The sequence below is a fragment of the Oncorhynchus tshawytscha genome, linkage group LG32, assembly GCF_018296145.1.
Source record: "Oncorhynchus tshawytscha isolate Ot180627B linkage group LG32, Otsh_v2.0, whole genome shotgun sequence".
NCBI lineage: Eukaryota > Metazoa > Chordata > Actinopteri > Salmoniformes > Salmonidae > Oncorhynchus > Oncorhynchus tshawytscha.
In genome coordinates, this window is record NC_056460.1 from 13624327 (window position 1) to 13648919 (window position 24593).

Consider the following 24593-nt stretch of genomic DNA (forward strand, 5'->3'; position numbering starts at 1 on the left):
AATATAGATGATAATATAGTTATACACATGGAATTATAGATATACCTCTCTTTAATGCAACCACTGTGTCAGATTTTTAAAAAACTGGTCAGCGTTATATCAAACAAAAACTTCAAAAAGTGATATTACCGGTCGAAGAAACATTTCAAACTAAATACAGAATCAATCATTGGGATGTTTTTAACAGATAGCTTCAATAAAGTTCCAACAGGAGTATTCCTTCTTGTCTTCGTGAGAATGGAACGCATGTGACTACCATGAGGAAAAAGTGGGATCACAAAATGGCTGCTTGATGGACAGCTGATATATTCTGCTTTCATTCACTCCCATAACAACAAAGAAGCCTCATTATAATTTGTATTGATGGCTGACATCTAGTGGAACCCCTAGGCAGTGCAACATCATTCATATCTCAAGGGGATTTCATTGGGGACTCTGGTGAACACATACAAGCTCAGATTTCTGACTTTCCTGTTTTGATTTCAACTCAGGATGTTGCCTGCCAATATGAGTTCAGTTATACTCACAGGCATCATTCAAACAGTTTTAGAAACTTCAGAGTGTTTTCTATCAAATACTACTAATATGCAAATATTAGCAACTATGACTGAGGAGCAGGCCGTTTGATATGGGCACCTTTCCATCCAAGCTACTCAATACTGCCCCTGCAGCCATAAAAAGTTAACTTGTTGTGAAGGTGCCACGTCTAATACTCTCCTTCTGTACATTTCCTGTTGAAGATGGACTTGTAGTCTATCTTGATAAGCTCCCACTTGGAACTATGGCTGAAGTGTCCGAAAAACATTGAGAAACCAAAGTTAGATTACCTCACTCTTCCCATCACAACAAAAAAACGTTTCTCCATTGCAACTGGATGGTTACACAAGTTAATATAACTCTACAAGGGTTGCCAGCAACTCAAGTTTTCACCAATTACCTCAAGTCTATGAGTAATGGAACCTTCCTCGTTAAAAATGTCATTCCAAAGCTAACAGACTGACAACCCTTATGAATCTCCAATTTAGAAGTCTGTTAAAGACGGGACATTAGCATTCGTTGAATTGAAATTCCTCCCTCCCACACCCTATATTCTTTACTTCCCATCACCTTATTTCTTCTGTCCAAGAGGAACAGGGTCCCCAAGTGAACAAGAAGGAGAGACAAATGATATCATCCCTCCCTTTCACCAAAGGGAACAGAGTCCCAAAAGAATGGAAGACAGAAAGATTAAACACGTCATACCTTCTCTTTCCCTTCATCTCCACGAATCACCCCCCCCCACAAAATATAACAACGGTGTCCCAAATGAATGGAGGACAAAATAACATCATCCCCCCCCATCTCTAGATCATTCATCACTACTCATGTCTTCCCTCCATTCCTCCATCGTCCCTACTCACATCATGATCTGGTTCCCTGACCCGGCATTTTTTGTTATACAGTGACTAAGGCCTCTCCTTTATACAGAAACCAGACGTTGTGCTCCTCCTCCAATTTGACAGTTTGACAGCTCAGACTCAATGTTCCCTGTGGTAGAAATACAAAAAAGCGTGAGATTTGAGCCACATCATGTTTGTCAGGTTCACCAACTGATCTATGCACCAGCAGACTTGTGCGTGTGTGTGAGGGCGAGTGATGAACTGGGCCGAAGCAGAGGGTTGTGTCAAGATATACCCGAACACAAACTCACACACAAACATAGTCTGCTGTGTCCTCAGTCTGCACTGGCCTACTTAAATAAACCCGGTGACTTTGCATCACCAAAACGTCTGCGAGTAAGGACAACATCAGAAGTGCTATAGTGTGTCTCTGGACAGATTCGGATAGGAGGAAGGACAATTGTTTTGAGGACAGAGATCAAGAAAGCAGATTCCTAGGTATTTTTTTTATTGCTAAAATACAGTATTTTCCCACACAGTTGAAGATGAGTTGTTAATAGCAGGACTTGCAGATCCCTATCAGTAATGTTAGGGATTGGATAATCAGCATAATATTCATAATCAAATGGAATTTCAGCACTAACTGGAAATGATAGTGAGCTATTCTCCTTTTGTACCATTACCTAAATGGAATAGATGTCTTTCTATTCAGCCAAGTGAATTTCCACATACGTGGACAATCTAATCTAATCTATCAAATGTTCATTCTGTATTCTCTCACCTGTGGCAACTATGATTCCCGGTGCTGAGGCCTTGGTTGATATGCTACCTGACACATAGGGGTTTTCAGACGTCTGCAGTTGGAGACGGAGCGAACAGAAAGGCTGAGGGTGAGAAATGACAGACAGTCCATTATATTTGACGAAGCCATTATACACTGGTCAATCAAATCCCCAATGGTACATAGAACACTACAGGGTTGATCTTTAAAGGTGCACAAAGCATATGCTTTTTATTTCAAGAGAAGGTCCTTAAGATAAGGAAAAGAAAAGCTGCTATGCTGTCTACATCTCAGAAAGCCTGAAGATACATGGGCAATGGGATTTGACAGGGCAATCAAAAATCTGTAAATCGAATGTCACATGAATACATAATTGTATTCAACCTGTAGCCCACTCAGCGTACAGCGTGCACCCCCAACAATTGCCTCAGTAGGCATTTAAGCAGTATGAACTCTTACTGCTAATCTCTCAAAGTTATAGTCATCCTTTACAGTCACGTCACATGGGATAAAAGGAAAGATAGGGCACCTAAATTAATAACAACTGTAAATAGCAAGGAGTGTGTACACAATTTGTCTTCACATCATAGTGCAAATGTGATTACTTAAAGTAATTCCCTTTCTGTTAAGATGAGTAAGCAAACTTCCTTGAGTCTGTGATGTAACACGACTGTTATCATTTATGAATATAACTTGAAGGGAACTGAACACACATTCCTGGATTAAAATGAACTTTCAATGGAGATTATCTACTGAGTATGCTTATTTAACTCTTGGACTAGGCTTAATCTGGGTCCGGGAAAGCCCCTCAGAGTTCAGGCAGTCTTAGATCATGATTGATTACCACAGCGATGAGCCTTCCCTGTTAGCTTCAGATAAACTCACCTGAAAACAGTGGGTGTTGTTGCCAGCCAGGCCTGTCGCCGGGGCCTGCAGGAACCTCCAATCACGGCCCTTGTTGTAGGTGATGTAGATCTTCACTTGGTTGTCTAGCCTCCTGTTATCGACCAGCATGCCTTTGATACCTGCTACCTAGGGAGAAATAGAGATGAAATCCTAAAACAGACACTAAAATTAGACAATCCAAGCACCAGAACAGATTATTGTTTTTTAATTCTATTTTTCATGCACTAAACAGTACCCAAAATGCCCCCTGACAGACATAGCCGTGGGAAGTAGGGGTGCTGAGGGTGCTATATATATACCGTATAAAAGAGAAAATTAGATTTTTTCACAAATAAATCAGACAGTTTCACCAACAAAGCACCCCGACACAATCACACCTCCTCCCTGTTTCCCTGAGATCATCTATGTACCTATGCTGCATCTCACAAAGACACAACGGTTGGAACCAAAAACCTCAAATTTGGACACATCAGACCAAATGACAGATTTCCAACGGTCTAATGTCCATTGCTTGTGTTCCTTGGCCCAAGCAATGCTCCTCTTCTTATTGGACCATGAAGGCCTAATTTACACAGTCTCCTCCAAACAGTTGATGTTGAGATGTGTATGTTACTTGAACTCAGTGAAGTATATATTTGGGCTGTAATCCGAGGTGCAGTTAACTCTAATGAACTTAGCAGAGCAGAGGTCATTCTGGGTCTTCCTTTCCTGGAATGGTCCTCTTGAGAGCCAGTATCATCATAGCGCTTGATGGTTCTTTCAAAGTTCTTCAAATGTTCTGCATTGACTGACCTTGTCTTAAAGTAATGATGGACAGTTGTTTCTCTTTGCTTATTTGAGCTGTTCTCGCCATAATATGGCCTTGGTATTTTACTAAATAGGGCTATCTTCTGTATACCACCCCTGATTGATGGACTCAAATGCATTAACAAGGAAAGAAATTCCACAAATAAATGTAACAAATCATACCTGTTACTTGAAATGCATTCCAGGTGACTACCTCATGAAGCTGGTTGAGAGAATGCCAAGAGTGTGCAAAGCTGTCATCAAGGCAAAGGGTGGCTACTTTGAAGAATCTCAAATATAAATTGATTTGTGTCACGTTCACTGTCTTCAAACTCCCTGTCATAAATGAGCCAAGGTGCAGCGTGCATGTAATTCCACATCTTTAATATAGTTAAAACTTCAACAAAAAACAGGTAAACAGAAAGTGAACGTGACGCAACGGTGGCGCACAAACACACACAGAAAATAAATAATTACCCACAAACACAGGTGGGAAAAAGGCTGGCCGAGTATGATTCCCAATCAGAGACAACGATAGACAGCTGCCTCTGATTGGGAACCATACCCTGCCAACAAAGAAACAGACAAACTAGAATGCCCACCCAAATCACATCCTGACCTAACCAAATAGAGAAATAAAAAGGCTCTCTAAGGTCAGGGCGTGACAATTTGTTTAACACTTTTTGGTTACTACATGATTCCACATGTTTATATCATAGTTGTGATGTCTTCACTATTATTCCACAATGTAGAAAATAGTAAAAATAAAGAAAAACCCTTGAATGAGTAGGTGTGTCCAAACTTTTGACTGGTACTGTATGTGTGGCTGTCATCTAGTAATAGTACATATGGACCAACAGGTAACTGCCAAAATAAAGGAAACACCTGAGTAAATGAGGGTTCTAGTGGCTCTGTTATGGTTTTGGGTGATTTTTCCTGGAATGGAACAACTCAACCCCATTAGAAGGCAAGGTAAATGCCAATAAATACACAGCCATTCTGAGGGATAATCTTCAACCTATGGTGAAGCAGTTCAATCCTGATGGCAATGCTCCCATCCACAGGGCACGAGTGGTCACTGAATGGTTTGATGAGCATGACAATTATGTAAACTGTATGCCATGGCCGTCTCAGTCACCAGATCTCAACGCAATTAAACATTTATGGGACATTCTGGAGCGGCCACCACCCTCAACAAAACACCAAATAATGGAATTTATTGTGGAATAATGGTGTCCCATCCCTCAAATAGAGTTCCACACACACTAGTAGAATCTATGCTAAGGCGCATTGAACCCTTTCTGGCTCGTGGTGGCCCAGCGCCCTATTAAGACGCTTTGTGTTGGTGTTTTCTTATTTTGGCAGTTACCTGTATGCGTGCGTGTGGAAACATCTACGTAGGCAAAACAACAATGTCCAGTGCTCTAGTAATATTAAATATATAGACTGATGTATGCATGTGTATCCATCTATATAGACAAAGCAAACAACACAAAAACAGTAGCACTAGTATGATAAATGACCACTGAGAAACCAGACTTCCCTCGGTACATGCACTTAGTCTCCCACAGGAGAGCCTTTTAAAATAATTCAATATTCATTAATGAAGCTTTCTGCAATCTATTATTAATATGGATACACTGCTGAATAAGAAAATCAGAGGCTCCGAATAGGGGGGAGGGTTTAAGAGTGTTGGCAGAGTGCTAATACACACACACACCGCTAAGCTAACAGAAAGGAGCATCATCATCATGACCATTACATTACCTAAATCATCTAGCTAACCCTCCCTCCCTCCATCTCCTCCTCCCTCCCTCCTACCACTCACTCATTCAAAAGCTATTTATAGCTCTGAGTAACTAGGGAATCAGGTAGTTCATCATTGGGTTGTCATTGATTTGTAGGCCTACCACTCTGAGTATTAACTGTGTTAGGCAAGTTAGGATGTTCTGTAATATTCAGTGTTGAAGTTCATACCTCTGGGAGATGGATTGAATGAAAAACCTAACACTAAATGTCTAAGATTAGAGATAGAGAAAAACATTTAGATTGAAGGAAAGATTATCCAGATTGATCTTTCAGCGATACATACAGCATAACTTCAGTTTACAATAGTTTGTGATTAGGACATGCATAAATACCCAAAGGGTTAAACTAGTTAAAACAACATCAGACTGAATGGAAAACTGGATTGCCATCATTTCAACCAGTTTTACAGACTGGGTGTCACCATCAATTTCAATACTAAGCCTGTTTTGTAAACCATTAACACCTATGTTAGAAGGAGCAGCAGCAGTAGTAATAACATTGTTCATGACTTCTGACTCTGAAGATCAGATCCATATCTCACTCCTCTACCTCCCTCCATCACACCTGCCAGTGTCTGGGTGATAAACTGGAGATTCATTCTGTGAAAGAAGGGAAAAAAGGAGACGGGACCATCTGCAATGATTGTTAATGTGATGACAGAAGGAATAACAAGGCTATTACCAGTCTGTTGGTGTCGGTGGTAGGTGTCATCCCATGTGCCCACACACACACACTGTGAACACTTACCTCATACAGGTCCAGCATCTGGTTGGTCTTGACATTCTCCATGGCCAGGGTGTCGGAGAGGTACAGGTTGTATGTGTCCTTCTGGTTCCACTCTGGCACTGCAGCGATGATGTATCTTATGGGTTGGGGTTGTAAACAAGCTGCCGAGTACGTGTTGGGCGTCACAAGATCAGGTCTCGTGTGCATATTGAATGTTTAACACTATAGCTGCCAATGTTCTCTACACAACATATAGTGTCTTTTAACAGCTGCAATAGAAGAGTGAGACTACACACTATGAGACTACACACCATTGTGTAGTAATGCTACTAATTACTTCAAATCAAATGACATTTTATTTGTCACATGCGCCATATACAACAGGTGTAGACTTTACCGTGCAATGCTTACTTACGAGATCTTTCCCAACAAATCAGAGTTAAAAAGTATAACAAATGTACTAAATACTAAAAAGTACTCAATCTGAATAATTGATCTCCTGGAACACATTGAGCCATGACACTGAGTATTCCCTTTGTGTTCAATTGTATCATTTGTCCATGCTGCACATCTGTGACTCATTATTGTCAACATGAATTAACTTCTTGGATGAATCTAAAACCTTCAGAAATGTATCAATCATTACTCATCTTGCATCCTTCAAAGAAGTGAACATGCATGACATTATTTATGATGTAAAGATATACACCGAGTGCACAAAACATAGGAATACCTTCCTTATATTGAGTTGCATCCCCCTTTGCCCTCAAGAATAGCCTCAATCTGTCAACAATGTGTTGAAAGTATTCCACAGAGATGCTGGCCCATGCTGACTCCAATGCCTCCCACAGTTGTGTAAAATTGGATGTCCTTTGGGTGGCGAACCATTCATGATACACACAGGAAACTGTTGAACGTGAAAAATCCAGCAGTGTTGCAGTTCTTGTCACACACAAACCGATGTGCCTGGCATCTACTACCATGCAATGTTCAAAGGCACTTACAGTAAATGTTTTGTCAATGTCATGGAAAGAGCTCTTAAAATGGTTTGTATGCTCTGTGTATACTTCATCAGAGAGGAACATTGATGCATAAGGAATTTAAATGGCTATTTCCAGATGTTTCTATTGAGAAAATAACAATCAAATCTCCTGGCTAGCATACAGATGGCGTAGCAGTGCAGACTTGGTTTGTCGTCCTCTCATTTACTTTTTGTATTTTTCATCTCTTTTCTATTTTTAAATTAAATATACCTTCCGGTAACCCGCCTCACTAAATGTGACACGGATCGACTATTTCTTTTAGACCTTATAGCCAGAACCTCCATCAGCAGCTAGCCATCAGAAGCTAACAAGCGAATTAGCTACTAGCTATTTAGTCATTGTTAGCCACTGCAAAGTGGCCTTAATCTTCTACAGAGGCACCGAGTGACCCAGCCCCGAAGCTAGCCCTGAGCCAGGCACACCTCCCGGCCTACTCTGTGATCACCCGGCTACCCAGCCGATGCCTCCCGGACACGGCTAGAATCCACTACTCCACCAGATACTTGCCGTAAGTGCTGCACCTTGGAAAGCTAGCTAGCAGCTTCCGAGTGGCTCTAGTGGCTAACGCCCTTGCCCCGAAGCTACCACCAGTTAGCCACGAGCCAGGCGCATCTCCCAGCAAACAAACGAAATTACTACAACACCTCTTTCGCCATTTGGCCCGCCCCTTTGTCGACACGATGCCCTGCTGTACCAACACGACTGGTCCGCAGACCATCCGCTGTGCCCTCAACCGGCCATTGCCGGACGTCAGAGCAGATGCTTCTACTTACCCCGGCCTGCTAACTTTAAACGCTGTGTCACCTGCGTGCTAGAGTAGTAACGACTACGCCACAGCTTCTCTGCTCCATCTATTGCTGTTCACTGGACCCTATGATCACTTGGCTACATAGCTGATGCCTGCTGGACTGTTCATTTATCACGGTACTCCATTTAGTTTATTTTCTTTTGTTTATCTGTCGGCCCTAGCCCCAAACTCAGGCCCTGTGTGTAGTTAACCGACACTCTCTGCCCATTCATCGCCATTTTAATCAAATCAAATTTATTTATATAGCGTACATCAGCTGATATCTCAAAGTGCTGTACAGAAACCCAGCCTAAAACCCCAAACAGCAAGCAATGCAGGTGTAGAAGCACGGTGGCTAGGAAAACTCCCTAGAAAGGCCGAAACCTAGGAGGAAACCTAGAGAGGAACCAGGCTATGTGGGGTGGCCAGTCCTCTTCTGGCTGTGCCGGGTGGAGATTATAACAGAACATGGCCAAGATGTTCAAATGTTCATAAATGACCAGCATGGTCGAATAATAATAAGGCAGAACAGTTGAAACTGGAGCAGCAGCACGGTCAGGTGGACTGGGGAGAGCAAGGAGTCATCATGTCAGGTAGTCCTGGGGCATGGTCCTAGGGCTCAGGTCCTCTGAGAGAGAGAGAAAGAAAGAGAGAAGGAGAGAATTAGAGAACACACACTTAGATTCACACAGGACACCGAATAGGACAGGAGAAGTACTCCAGATATAACAAACTGACCCTAGCCCCCGACACATAAACTACTGCAGCATAAATACTGGAGGCTGAGACTACCTGTTGTTGTTGTCTTAGCTGATTAGCTGTTGTTGTCTTACCTGTTGTTGTCTTAGCTAGCTCTCCCAATCAACACCTGGGATTGCTTTATGCATTGCATTATGTCTCTCTCAAAAGTCAATATGCCTTGTATACTGTTGTTTAGGACAGTTATGTTTTAGTTTACAGTGGAGCCCCTAGTCCCACTCTACATGCCTCTGATTCCTCCTTTGTCCCATCCCCCACACACGCGGTGACCTCACCCAGTATAACCAGCACGTCCAGAGATGCAACATCTCTCATCATCACTCAGTGCCTGGGCTTACCTCCACTGTACCCGCACCCCACCATACTCGTCTGCACATTATGCCCTGAATATATTCTACCATGCCCAGAAATCTGTTCCTATTATTCTCTGTCCCCAATGCACCAGACAACCAGTTTAGCTAGCCTTTAGCTGTACCCTCATCCAAATGATTAAGGAACCCACCAGGTACAACCCTAAATCTGTAAACATGGGAACCATCATAGATATTATCCTGACCAACATGCCCTCCAAATACACCTCTGCTTTTTTCAAATCAGGATCTCAGCGATCACTGCCTCATTGCCTGCATCCGCTTTTGGTCCGGGTTCAAACAACCACCCCTCATCACTGTCAAACACTCCCTAAAACACTTCTGCAAGCAGGCCTTTCTAATCGACCTGGCCCGGGTATCCTGGAAGGATATTAACCTCATCCCATCAGTAGAGGATGCCTGGTCATTCTTTAAAAAGTAATTTCCTCACCATCTTAAATAAGCCTGCCTCTTTCAAAAAATGTAGAACTAAGAACAGATATAGCCCTTGGTTCACTCCAGACCTGACTGCCATTGACCAGCACAAAAACATCCTGTGGCGGACTGCACAAGCATCAAATAGTCCCCACGATATGCAACTGTTCAGGGAAGTCAGGAACCAATACACACAGTCAGTCAGTAAAGCAAAGGCTAGATTTTTCAAACAGAAATTTGCATCCTGTAGCTCTAACTCCAAAAGGTTTTGGGACACTGTAAAGTCCATGGAGAACAAGAGCACTTCCTTTTATCTTATTTCTATTTTCTTATTGACTGTACGCTTGTTTATTCCAAGTGTAACTCTGTGTTATTGTTTGTGTCTGACTGCTTTGCTTTATCTTGGCCAGGTCGCAGATGTAAATGAGAACTTGTTCTCAACCAGCTTACCTGGTTAAATAAAATAAGAAATACAGCAGAAACTGCTCCTCTCACGTCGTCTCCTGTTGTCGACGACCTTTGTGGTTTTGAAGGTAGACGTGGGCAAATCAAATCAAATGTTATTTGTCACATGCGCGGAATACAACAGTGTAATGAACACGAGGGGAGACAGAGAACTGGTTTAAAGCGCAGGGTGCAGCAGGTGTTTATTGTAAAGGACCACAGGAGGAGGCAGGTAGCTGGGTCCAGGGGCTGGCAGAAGGTCATACACAGGAGGAGGCAGGTAGCTGGGTCCAGGGGCAGGCAGAAGGTCATACACAGGTGGTCAAAAGGCAACAGTACAGGCAGGGAAAAGACTAGTAACGCTGTCTGGGAGATCAGGCAATAGGTAGATAACAGGAAATCTGATAGGCAAAAGGCGTCGTTAGTGAGGCAGGCAATAACTATCATACACCGGAGGAGTAAATCACGGGAAAACCAGAGCTCTGAAAGACGTGTGAAACAAAACAAACAATACCTCGCAGCGATGGGGTGCAAAGAACTGAACTAAATAGTGTGATAATGACATACAGGTGTGTGAACAGGTTATTAGAATTCAGGTGATTGGAATCTGGAGAGTGAGCGGCGTTCAGGGCATCTAGGTGTTTGAGAGTGTGAGTTGGAAAGTGGGCTGGAAAGTGAGCTGCGTTCAGGGGGTGTGAGTTGGAAGCAGACGTTACAAACAGGTGTAGACCTTACAGTGAAATGCTTACTTAAAAAAAATGTTGAGCAACAATAAAATTACAGTAGCGAGGCTATATACAGGGGGTACCGGTACAAAGTCAATGTGCGTGGGCACAGGTTAATCCAGGTAATTGAGGTAATATGTACATGTTGGTCGAGGTAAAGTGACTATGCATAGATAATAAACAGAGAATAGCGGGGGGGGGGACTCAATTTAAATAGTCTGGTTAGCCATTTGATTAGCTGTTCAGGAGTCTTATGGCTTGGGGGTAGAAGCTGTTAAGAACCTAGACTTGGCGCTCCGGTACAGCTTGCCATGCAGTTGCAGAGAGAACAGTCTATGAGAGTCTTTGGTAATTTTTAAGGCCTTCCTCTGACACCGCCTGGTAAAGAGGTCCTGGATGGCAGGAAGCTTGGCCCCAGTGATATATTTGGTCTTACGCACTACTCTCTGTAGTGCCTTCCGGTCTGAGGCCGAGCAGTGTCCATACCAAGCGGTGATGCAACAAGACAGGACACTCTCAATGGTGCAGCTGTAGAACATTTTGAGGATCTGAGGACCCATGCCAAATCTTTTCAGTCTCCTCAGCGTGGTAGATGGTAGATACCCTTACCGTCTGGGGGCTTCAGGAAGTCAAGGATCCAGATGTAGAGGGAGATATTTAGTCCCAGGGTCCTTAGCTTAGTGATGAGCTTTGAGGGCACTACCGTGTTGAACGCTGAGCTGTAGTTAATGAATAGCATTCCCACATAGGTGTTCCTTTTGTCTAGGTGGGAAAGGGCAGTGTGGAGTGAAATAGAGATTGCGTCATCTCTGGATCTGTTTGGGAGGTATGCAAATTGGGGTGGGTCTAAAGTTTCTGGAAAAATGGTGTTGATGTGAGCCATGACCAACCTTTCAAAGCACTTAATGGCTACAGACGTGAGTGCTACGGGTCAGTAGTCATTTAGACAGGTTACATTGGTGTTTATGGGTACAGGGACTATGGTGGTCTGCTTGAAACATGTTATTATTACAGACTCAGTCAATTAGAGCATAGGCTTCGGAGGCTATCAGGACAGGAGATCATTTTTGGCCAACAAAAGTGTGATTGTCCTGGCGTCAGTATCATGACACTAGGCGAGACCCAAATGCAGACACAGGAGGCAGATGGTTGGAGTTTAAGATATATCCAAAGGGAATAGGCAAGAGAATGGTCATGGACAGGCAAAAGGTCATCCAGGAGGTACAGAGTGGCAGGCAGGCTCGAGGTCAGGGCAGGCAGAATGGTCAGGCAGGCGGGTAAAGAGTCCAGAACAGGCAAGGGCCAAAACCGAGAGGACTAGAAAAAGGAGGAAAGGCAAAGCAGAAAAACGGGAAAAACTGCTGGTAGGCTTGGAAATACAAGACGAACTGGCACAGAGAGACAGGATACACAGGGATAAATACACTGGGGAAAACAAGCGACACCTGGAGGGGGTGGAGACAATAACGAGGACAGGTGAAACAGATCAGGGTGTGAGAGTCAGCACTAAGGAGCCATTTATTTAATCCACTTACTCTTTCGTAATTCCATTAATCGAGATTGTATCCACTAAACAAGTTGCTGGCTTTCTGGGTTGAAAGTGGGACAGGCGAAATAGGCTCATTATTATATAATAGAACCAATTAGGCTTCATAGTGCACTTCTAAGTGCACTTCAATTGGAGGGAGAGGAGAGGAGAGGAGAGGAGAGGAGAGGAGAGGAGAGGAGAGGAGAGGAGAGGAGAGGAGAGGAGAGGAGAGGAGAGGAGAGGAGAGGAGAGGGAGAGGAGAGGAGGGAGAGGAGAGGAGAGGAGAATAAATAATTTGGGAGGAAAGAGCATTGGGCACACTGAGCACTCACCAGAAACAGTCCCACATGCAACTGAGTTAAGTTCAAAACCGATGGAGAGTAAACAAGGGCGGTTTTGAACTGAAACATGTTTCATTAACCATTTTCACAGAATCTGTCCAGCTGTGACGCAACATGAGAAAACATTATAGGTTTCCTGAATTGAAGATGCGGTTGGAGGTTTAGGTTGAGTGGTTGTGGGTTTAGTTAGGGAGATGTATGAGTGTGGTCAGACATGGTTGAGGGATCTGGTAGACCGCAGATCTATATTTCAGACCATTATGCTGGCAGAATGAAGCCAATCATGTGTAGGGCCAGGAGTTTTTCTGAACATGTGACCTGACTATGAAGAAGTCTTGGCCCTGAGTAGGCTATAACTAAACTACATGCCTGATTTTTTTAAGGCATCATGTGTAGGGCTAGGCGTTCATCCTGAACCCCTGACATAGGCTACTAGAGCCTAGAGTTTTCCTGGTGAAGCCACTTGCTCAAGAGAGAACTCTCGGCTCTAATGGAAATGTTTGGACAAGGAGCTTTACTTGACCATGTGACCTGAGTTGGACAAACATGTGGGCCTAATTCATGTTCTAATAGAAATATATCCATATCTTTCCCCTTCAAATACTTCAAACAACTAGGTAGGACTTTGGAGTTACATTTGGATGGAAAAGTTATTTATACTGGACTGGATTGGCGGGATATTTATTCAAATTTTCCTGTTTGCTTTTAAATTCATGCATCCTCATTTGCACAATGTCAAAGTAAATACTATTCAGGCGGTGGGAGGGAAATTAAAACATGATCCCAAAATTGCACCAGCATTACTTAGAATTCAGCACATTATCATTTCAGATTCCTCTCTCTCGCACACATTATGATTAACATGACATACTAGGAGACTGGTGTGGAAAAATATAAAACTCCCTAGTTTTCAAATCTGAATCATGATAGAGTCCAAATGCAGACTCTCAAATGAAGGTTCAAATAAAAGTTTAGCATATTTTACATATCATGCGAGGTGCATTTTCTTCAAACAGAATGTGTCATTGTTTTTTTGACAATGTAAATTATGGAAAAAGTATAAATAAAATACACATGCAGCATAGCAACGATTCAAGGTTCAGAGGTGAAAATTACTTTTACATAATTACCAATACATATGCATATTCAGATTGCAAAATGAAGAATTAAAAAACTTTATGTCAATCAATGGACCCCATATCTATTCTAATCTAGAACATGCTGCCGTTAATACAATGTGTCAAAACAAGAATGAATCATAAATATTCATATTTTTTTATGAGTTACAGTTGGATAGCTCTATCATGCCATTTCCTCACACCTGATCAACTAGTTGTTGCATGTGGTGCTATAAAATATGTAAACTCCCTCCCAGTCCTAGCCAAAGCAAGTTGTGCATAATACATAACACATGCCCATATCATTCAAGGCTAACGATGCGCATCCTATGCAATGCATCATGGTCTACATAAAGTGCCTTGCAAAAGTATTCACCCCCTTGGAGTTTTTCTTATTTTGTTGCATTACAACCTGTCATTTACATACATTTTTATTTGGATTTCAAAAAATTCAAGATGGAAAAGTAGTGCGTGCATATATATTCACCCCCTTTGCTATGAAGCTGGTACAACTAATTACCTTCAGAAGTCACATAATTAATTAAATAAAGTCCACCTGAGTATACATACACCTATTATGAAAGGCCCCAAAGTCTGCCACACCACTAAGCAAGGGGCATCACCAGGCAAGCGGCACCACGAAAACCAAGGAGCTCTCCAAACAGGTCTGGGACAAAGTTGTGGAGAAGTACAGATCGGGGGTTGGGTTATAAAATGTATTTCCAAAACTTTGAACATCCCACGGAGACTGGGACAGAGTTTCACCTTCCAGCAGGACAATGACCGTAAGCATACTGCTAAAGCAACACTCGAGTGGTTTAAGGGGAAACATTTAACAGTCTTGGAATTGCCTAGTCAAAGCCCAGACCTCAATCCATTTAAGAATCTTTGGTATGACTTAAAGATTGCTGTATACCAGCGGAACCCATCCAACTTGAAGGAGCTGGAGCAGTTTTGCCTTGAAGAATGGGAAAAAATCCCAGTGGCTAGATGTGCCAAGCTTATAGAGACATACCCATAGAGACTTGCATCAGTAATTGCTGCAAAAGGTGGCTCTCAAAGTATTGAGTTTGGGAGGGTGAATAGTTATGCACGCTCAAGTTTTCAGTTTTTTTGCCTTATTTCTTGTTTGTTTCACAATGAAACATATTTTGCATCTTCAAAGTGGTAGGCAGGTTGTGTAAATCAAATGATACAAACCCCCTCAAAAAATATTTGAATTCCTGATTGTTAGGCAACAAAATAGGAAAAATGCCAAGGGGGGTGAATGCTTTTGCAAGGCACTTTATACAATATGATACAATCTATTCTTCTCAGACATAGCCTTACCTGTATAAACATATATAGTTATCTTGGGCCACCAGTGAGCTAATGTCAATGTATCCAGGGAAGGGGTCATTTTTTTGGGTCTCTGAGCACGTTAGAGCCCGGCATGTTACATACTGTATACCTGCAAGGCAAGGAGATAGAGATTACTGGATATCTGGATTCAGCCAGCTGCAGATCATGCCTCTTATTCCTGGGAACGTGAGGATGCCTAGAAACCGAGGCTATATGTCTGTATGAATTGAACTTGAGGGCACTTTTGTATGGTTTATTCCTTGACAGACTCTCACTCTCTTCTATCGTTTGAAGGCTGATAATTGGACTGATATTATGGGGGCCTTTCTCTGCTGTGTGTGTGTGTGTGTAATGCTATTCATTTCCATGAGGGCTGTGTCACTCCATGTTAACCAGATCTGACTCCTTGTCTAGACCCGTTACAGACCTGGATTAAAGAAGTCGAGGAGAGAAGAAGGGATGAAGAGGCAGAGGGGGAAGGAGGGGTAAAGTAATGAAAAGAATGGAAGAGGAGGAGTGGAGACAGAAGAAGAGGAGGAGGAAAGAAGAGGAGAGGAGGAGGGAAGAACAGGATGGGAGAAGATTGGGTGAAGTGAAGGAGGAAAATAGAGGAGAGGAGGAGAGAAGAGAAGGAGGGAAGAAGAGGAGAGAAGAGAAGGAGGGATGAATAGGAGAGGAGGAGGGAAGAAGAGGAGAGGAGGAGGGTATAGAAGGAGGGAAGAAGACAATAAACAAAGGGGGCTGTGTCTCAGCAGGGGTATTCCACTCCAGATATAGATGTCTCATTTCAGCGTTGTCTCAACAGTGATGGCATTAAAATAGCAATGGCTTTACATGTGAGGACGTTCTCCCCAGAGCTGTGTCACAAAATGTCAAATTACCTTAGCAACCCCCACAGCAACAGCCTGACACCGTGGGTTTGTTATTCTACCAAAAAGTGGTATCTGTCACAAAATCATAATTACGTAGCAAGCTAAATATGGAAATTCTTAAGTGAGGCACTGTACAATGGTAAGACTGTGCCACATAATTCAAGATAGTCACTGTACTGTATATCACTCTATTATATCTGTCACAGTTCAAGGTAAGACCCAGATGCAGGCAATGTCAAATTAACAACAGTTTCTTAATCCAACAGGCAAAAGACAGGTAAAGGGCAGGCAGGGGTCAGTAATCCAGATAGGTGCGGCAAAGGTACAGGACGGCAGGCAGGCTCAGGGTCAGGGCAAGCAGAAAAGGTCAAAACCGGGATAAATTGAAAACAGGAACAATCAAGAGACAGGAACAGAGGGGAAAACGCTAGTAGGCTTGACAAAGCAAAACACTGGTATAACACTGGTATAAATACACAGGGGATAATGGTGAACATGGGTGACACTTGGAGGGGGTTGAGACAATCACAAAGACAGAATAAACAGATAAGGGTGTGACAATATCATTTTATTGGGTGTAGTGGATTACCTTGGAGAGATATGGCCTTCCTATGGTGTGATGTATGTCATTCCTAGTGCTGCGAGACTGAAAACCTAATTGTCTGTAAGCATGGCTTTAGGGGCCCGGGGCACTGAGAGCCAGAGTTTAAAGTCCTTGAAGGTGTTGGATCAAGCACATTTATACAAGTTTCTGTGGACATAGCTGGCAGCAGCTCGGGACACACACACACACACAAACAGCATCCCCTCTATCGCTAGGAAGGAAAGCAGTTAGGCAGAACAAATTCAGAGCTACATTTGTGATGAGTGTGCACTTTCTCAGAATGGGGAAGGCCACTGCGGTTGGCTGTTGGGGGGATGAGGGCTGACATGATTAGATGAGAGGCAACAGGAACTTCCTGGGTGGTCTATTACTCATGCCACCGGGCACAACTTGTTATACTGTATCTTCCTATTTTATGTATATACAGTATGCTTGGATAACCCCCAATGAAAAAGTAATGATTGTTTAGATAGGTGCAATTGCCATGATATCTGAGAAATGAACCCGAATGTAATATCTGAGAGGCAGAATGTGAAATGGTGACACTGTGGATGTAGATTAATCTCAGTCCAATCATATCAACAGTGGAAATGAGCAGGATGGTACACAACATTTCCCACCAGCAACACTAGTCATTCAGATAATGTGTTGAAACGTATTATCAATGTACTTCACAGACTCTTGCATTGCAGAAAGCAAAAAAAACACATTGTTCCACACACTTCTAGTGATGCTCCAAAACAGATTGTAAGGAGAGTCTGAGTAAACAAAGGAAAAGATCAGGACAACAGAGAGGATGAGAAGGAAGAGAAGGATGATGAGAAGAAAGAAAGAAAAGCGTATGACTCACCAGTAGAACCTCTTCACATGCTCATGAACCAGCGGATATTTACTCCCAAAGTCCAGGGAGGCGTACAACTGTGAAGAAGAACATAAAAAAGACAGCTAACAAATCAGTCTACTTATCACAAGATAGGAAGTAAAGTGACTGTTGGCTTGAGACATGGCAGGATATTGCTAGGGAAGACCGTACCCGTGAGCAATATAGCGTGACTCTCTACAAATTTAAATTAACACTAGGAATAGATAAAGCACTTCATGTCCAAAATGTTTGTTGAAAAATAGGTTCAACATCATCATTTGCTTTTCATGGAACAGCAAGACATTATGTGGATTCTTATTGACAATATTAAGTGGTGTGCATAGATATGAAAGTATGCATAAAACAAAAATGATTTTTTTTCCCCAACCCCTATATATCAGAGAGAGACTACAAATCCAGAATGCTACTGTCGTGACTTGATTTACATTAAACTGATGACTGTTATTTATTTAATCCACTAACTATGTTTAATTGTTACCTGATAAAATTAACCATGTAACAATTAACTCATAATGAATTTGGGGCACCACGGAAGAAGTTGTTTAACTTCTTGCGTCGAACAATCCCGTATCCGGGAGCGTAATCACAGCCTCAAGCTCATTACCATAACGCAACGTTAACTATTCATGAAAATCGCAAATGATATGAAATAAATATATTGGCTCACAAGCTTAGCCTTTTGTTAATAACAACACTGTCATCTCAGATTTTCAAAATATGCTTTTCAACCATAGCTACACAAGCATTTGTGTAAGAGTATTGATAGCTAGCATAGCATTAAGCCTAGCATTCAGAAGGCAACATTTTCACAAAAACAAGAAAAGCATTCAAATAAAATCATTTACCTTTGAAGAACTTCGGATGTTTTCAATGAGGAGACTTAGTTAGATAGCAAATGTTCAATTTTTCCAAAAAGATTATTTGTGTAGGAGAAATCGCTCCGTTTTGTAGATCACGTTTGGCTAAGAAAAAAAACAGAAAATTCAGTCATTACAACGCCAAACTTTTTTCCAAATTAACTCCATAATATCGACAGAAACATGGCAAACGTTGTTTAGAATCAATCCTCAAGGTGTTTTTCACATATCTATTTGATGATAAATCATTCGTGGCAGTTTGGTTTCTCCTCTGAACCAAATGGAAAAATGCACGCAGCTGGAGATTACGCAATAATTTCGACGGAGGACACCAAGCGGGCACCTGGTAAATGTAGTCTCTTATGGTCAATCTTCCAATGATATGCCTACAAATACGTCACAATGCTGCAGACACTTTCGGGAAACGACAGAAAGTGTAGGCTCATTCCTGGCGCATTCACAGCCATATAAGGAGACATTGGAACACAGCGCATTCAAAATCTGGCGCACTTCCTGTATGAAATTTCATCTTGGTTTCGCCTGTAGCATTTAGTTCTGTGGCACTCACAGACAATATCTTTGCAGTTTTGGAAATGTCAGAGTGTTTTCTTTCCAAAGCTGTCAATTATATGCATATTCGAGCATCTTTTCGTGACAAAATATATTGTTTAAAACGGGAACGTTTTTCATCCAAAAATGTTAATAGCGCCCCCTAATGCATAACTGGTTAATGAGCTACCATCTCCCGAATTAAACTCTATAGGATATATAATCGATAACAGTAACTTATTCACTTTTTATGGGCAGGTGGCTCCCACCTGGCCAACATCTGGTGAAATTGCAGAGCGTAAAATTCAAACTACAGAATTATAAATATTTAACTTTCATAAAATCACAAGTGTAATACATAAAAATAAAGCTTAACTTCTTGTTAAACCAGCCGTTGTGTCTGATTTCAAAAAGGCTTTACGGCGAAAGCAAACCATGTGATTATCTGAGGACAGCGCCCCACATTCAAACACATGAAAAGCATATTTCAACCAGACAGGTGCGACACGAAAGTCAGAAATAGCGATATAAAAAATGCCTTACCTTTGATGATCTTCTTCTGTTGGCACTCCAAAAGGTCCCAGTTACATCACAAATGGTAATTTTGTTCGATAACGTCCTTCTTTATATCCATAAAAACTCAGTTTAGCTGGCGCGCTTCAGTAAATAATCGACCCAGTTTCCCTCCATCAAAATGCATGCAAAATTAATCCCAGATGTTACTAATAAACTTTTCCAAACAAGTCAAACAATACTTATAATCAAACCTTAGGTTCCCTAATACGTAAATAAACGATCAAATTTAAGACGGAGAATCGTGTGTCTTTACCGGAGAAAAATACCAAAGAACGCGCTCTCTTCCAAGAGCTTGGAAACACTACAGCCAAAATGGGAGCCACCTAGAAAAACTAAAATTTCTGGCTAATTCTTCCAAAAACCATCCTGAAACTCTTTCTAAAGACTGTTGACATCTAGTGGAAGCCCTGGGAACTGCAATCTGGGAGGACTTGGCCTTATAATAAAAGTGACAGCCATTGAAAATAGGGGTAGGATGAGTTTTCTTTTGGGGGGGGGGTGGTTTGTCCTCTGGGTTTTAACTGCCATATCAGTTCTTTTATACTCACAGATATAATTTTACCAGTTTTAGAAAGTGTTTAGTGTTTCCTATCCAAATCTCCAAATTATATGCATATCCTAGCTTCTGGGCCTGAGTAACAGGCAGTTTACCTTTTGGCACGCTTTTCATCTGGACATCAGAATACTGCCCCCTACCCAAGAGAGGTTAATCATTACCTCATATCAGTCTCATTCTGAACAGTCGTAACTCTCTTGGATCTGCAAGAACCCCAACCTTTGTTCATCATTCACTACCACACAAATTGGTTTAATTATTTATTTACAAACAAACTAAATAATAACACAGAATACACATACACACTTACATGAGACAAAAGTCCCTGGACTGACAAGATATGACGGCTTACTAGACAGAGATGGAGAAAGGGGTGGGGAAAATATAAAGATAGAGAAAAAGGGACATTTATCGTGAACACATTCTAGGACTGTCTTCACATGAATCATATACCTTGCACACAAACCGTTGCCCGTTTTGGAATAGGAAGCAATGCATGTATTTACGTGTTTCAATGCAGTAGTTCATCATCTATCTCTGCTGAAACCAAACCTTATTTTTGGGTTTCAACAAAGCACATGCTCTGATTGTCCACCAGATGTCACAATGTCCTTCTTCTTAGTTGTCCGGTCTCCAATGGGCAGTTTTTGTTCTGAACTTGTTCTTAGCTCGTGTGGATAGTCAGAGTTTGAACCCCTTTACACAGCCAGTGGGTATAATCTGGTGAGTTTATCTTCTTCACCTTGTGTTGTTTCAACCATTTCCCACATGTAGCTAACACTCCACCTTTCCTGGTCTGATATGTTAATTCTAACCCGGTCCTTTTAGGCACTCTGGTCAAAAAGAGAGGTTCCATCACTTAATAAATGACAAAATATATTGAAAATATGGCAAGGTGCATCTGGTGTTTGATGATTGTTGGCCTCGGAATTGAATGTTAGAACATTAGCATGGAGTTTGACTGGGGCCACCGACTCTGTCTGTAGGACTAAAATAACAACTAAAACAACAACAGCCAGCAGGATGCAACATCGGTACCATCAATCAGTGTAATGGATCAAAATGCACCCTGTCATTATGCACCCAGGAATTGGGAAATGTAATTAGACATATATATATATATACATAATTTACAGAGTAGTGTCATGACTGTCTTGTGAGGATCAAAATGGGTAGGGGGGGGGTGACAGTAACCAGGCCTCTCTCTCTCCCACAAAGAGGACAGGGGGAGCTGCTGGTCACCCTTCACACACTGCTGTAGGGGAAACTTTCTCTCTCTCTTCAGTATTGGGATCAGAATGTTTTTGTCTAGAGAGAGACTTTTGCCAGCCAAAAACTCTAACATCCAAAAAGTGAACTCTAGAACAAATATTTCTAACATCTGAATGTGGGAAATCGTCAATAAGTAGACATGGATAACGAATGTCTATTGTCATAAACAATTGTATAAAAATGGTATAATGAAAATACTGTATTTTGGAAAGTGTACACACTGTATATGTCAAGTTTCTATCCAATACGTGCTATAGACAATATGACACATTATGGAAGTATTTTTGTTAAGATAGGAATGTGATTTTAGTTTTCTAATAAGGTCATTGTTTTGAGAATACGTTGCACATTAACCTCTTGAAATTATTCATTTTAGGAAAAATAACCTTCCCAAAGTAAACGGGCTATTTTTCAGGACCAGATAATAGAATATGCATATAATGGACAGCTTAGGATAGAAAACACTCTAAAGTTTCCAAAACTGTAAAAATATTGTCTGTGAGTATAACAGAACTGATATTGCAGGCGAAAGCCAGAGAAAAATCCAATCAGGAAATGACTCTTATTTAGAAACCTCTGCGTTCCTATGTGTCCCTATTGAGCAGTGAAAGGGATATCAACCAGAATCCTTTTTCTATTGCTTCCCTAAATGTGTCTAGTGTCACAAGACATAGTTTCAGGCTTTTATTTCGAAAAATGAGCGTGAGCGACGACATTGCGTCAGTGGTCAGTTGGTGGCTCTCAGAGTGATATGTGCGTAATAGACAAATGCGGTCATTGTTTCTCTCGTTCCTACTAAGAAGCCAACTGACATGGTTGATATATTATCGAATAGATAATAGAAAAACACCTTGAGGATTGATTATAAACAACGTTTGCCATGTTTCTGTCGATATTATGGATCTAATTTGGAATATTTTTCGGCGTTGTCGTGACCGCAATTTCCGGTCGATTTCTCAGCCAAACGTGAAGAACAAACGGAGCTATTTCGGCTACAAAAATAATCTTTATGGAAAAAAGGAACATTTGCTATCTAACTGGGAGTCTCGTGAGTGAAAACATCCGAAGCTCATCAAAGGTAAACAATTTAATTTGATTGCTTTTCTGATTTTCGTGACCAAGCTGCCTGCTGCTAGCTAGGCATAATGCTATGCTAGGCTAGGCTATCGATAAACTTACACAAATGCTTGTCTTGCTTTGGCTGTAAAGCATCATTTCAAAATCTGAGATGACAGGGTGATTAACAAAAGGCTAAGCTGCGTTTCAATATATTTCACTTGTGATTTCATAAATATGAATATTTTCTAGTAATATGTTTTGTCCGTTGCGTTATGCTAATTAGTGTCAGTTGATGACAATTCTCCCGGATCCAGGAACGGTATTTCCAAGAGGTAATGAGTTAATAATTGCTTGATTCGGTTAATCACACAATTAGAAACTTTAATCATTCGATGAACAACAGTCGTCACATTAACTGATACAACGTCACGACACTGGCAACAGACACACAGAAAACACAGAAATAAATGCATTGGGGAAAATGGGCGACACCTGGAGGGGGGTGGAGACAAGCACAAGACAGGTGAAACAGATCAAGCGACAGTGAGGCTATATACTAAACAACCAAAGATTTCAAGACTAAAGGCTGGTTCATACTACGGGTGTGTTCGTAAATAGTAAGATTGATCCAAACATTTTGACCTAACAACAGCAGTCAAGCACCCAAGGTAACTGGCTAACGCTGGCTAACTTGCTAGCTACTTCCAGACACAAATGAGAGAACAGCTCACTCTGACCATTTTAGTCGCCCTAGCAGACCTGGCTAGGTTGTTTTTATGTTATGAAGAGCATTGGTGACTGCAACTGTGCTGCTGGCAACAAATTAATTATGCTTTTTTTGCCAACGTTTACTGATCGGTCAGTTATTCTGAGCTCTGGCACACTCAGACGAGAGTGCTCTGAAATCCGAGATTATAGCCACAGCAAATTTACCAGCTACGTCTATTGACAGTTGTCACAGTGACATCGTAAACATTCTATTGAAATAGTTACTTGCATAGTGGAGTCTTCTGTTTAGACATGTAGCTAGCTAGCTAAAAAATGTATCATAATCCCAACTCATAAAGTTTCTGTAAACTAACACACTTCTGTATATCGCGCTGTGACGTACAATTTACCATATTTTAGTGCCCCAAAAATGTAATACTTCCAGGTCAACTGTAATATGAATCCCATTGTAAAGCACAATTTCTCCCCTTTCCGGCAATATCAATGACGAGACCGTCATGCTGCCCGTCTCTGGAGGATTGAAGTAGGCAATGAACTCCATCGGCTCTTTAAAAAACGACAGATGGGGAAGCAAAACCTACTGCGTGATAACTTTTTTCATCCGATCTGTCCATCCTATCACCTCTAAAATGTAAATAAAACACTATAAAAAAGTTTATATAATGTGTCATTACATACCTATTTGAAGGTTTGTGTCGAATTTGAATGGGGTTTTTAGGGCAGCGCGAATGTTATCTTCAGAAGTAAACAACGGCTGCCGTGGCTTTTGAGAGTCATGATGGCCTGCAGTGATCATGCAAAAAATGAACGCATTCAGTTGAACAATTGACTAGGTATCCCCATTTACCTTGTCCCTGTCCCTTTCTTGTTTCTAAACTGTGAGAGAAGCGCTACACCTGGTGGAGAGAGGCTGTACGACACAGAATGAGTTGCATTATGCGTGCTGTACATTCCGTCATGACAGGTCACAATTTAACGTACAGCGTCAGAGGGGCATTTTTTTTTTAAACGTCTTCAATACTATTTGGCCATTACCATGTCAATCAACTCTTGAATAGAAATGCAGTTCACACCCCAGATTTTGATGCCAACACAGTCACTACTGTCCCGTTAGTTTTCATTGCAGCCTCGTTTGAATGCTGCGGTTGTGCAAATTTGTACGGAATGGGGTAGTCATGGGGTAGTACTATGGAATGGGGTAGTACTACCCTGCATGAATCTGCAGGTAGCTAACCAACCAGGTTCCATGTTAGCTAGCTATCCTTAGACTATAATTTGCCATACAAATGGCTATGAGATACGAAGAATATTACTACACAGATCATACACGTAACGTTATTTAGCCAGCCAGCTAATGTTAGCTAGCTAACAGTACAGT

At 41.6% G+C, this 24593-nt stretch overlaps 1 protein-coding gene across 1 annotated transcript in view; it reads right to left on the minus strand.

Moving 5' to 3' along the window:
- LOC112233718 (VPS10 domain-containing receptor SorCS1-like) overlaps positions 1–24593 on the minus strand; it is a 104777-nt gene that overhangs the window by 18618 nt on the left and 61566 nt on the right. The window contains exons 4-9 of the mRNA XM_042310655.1: positions 17585–17652; positions 15641–15685; positions 6409–6583; positions 3046–3192; positions 2161–2263; positions 1509–1527 (exon numbers count right to left, since the gene is read on the minus strand). Coding sequence (XP_042166589.1) covers positions 1509–1527; positions 2161–2263; positions 3046–3192; positions 6409–6583; positions 15641–15685; positions 17585–17652 — 557 coding nt within the window. The remainder of the gene's footprint in view (positions 1–1508; positions 1528–2160; positions 2264–3045; positions 3193–6408; positions 6584–15640; positions 15686–17584; positions 17653–24593) is intronic.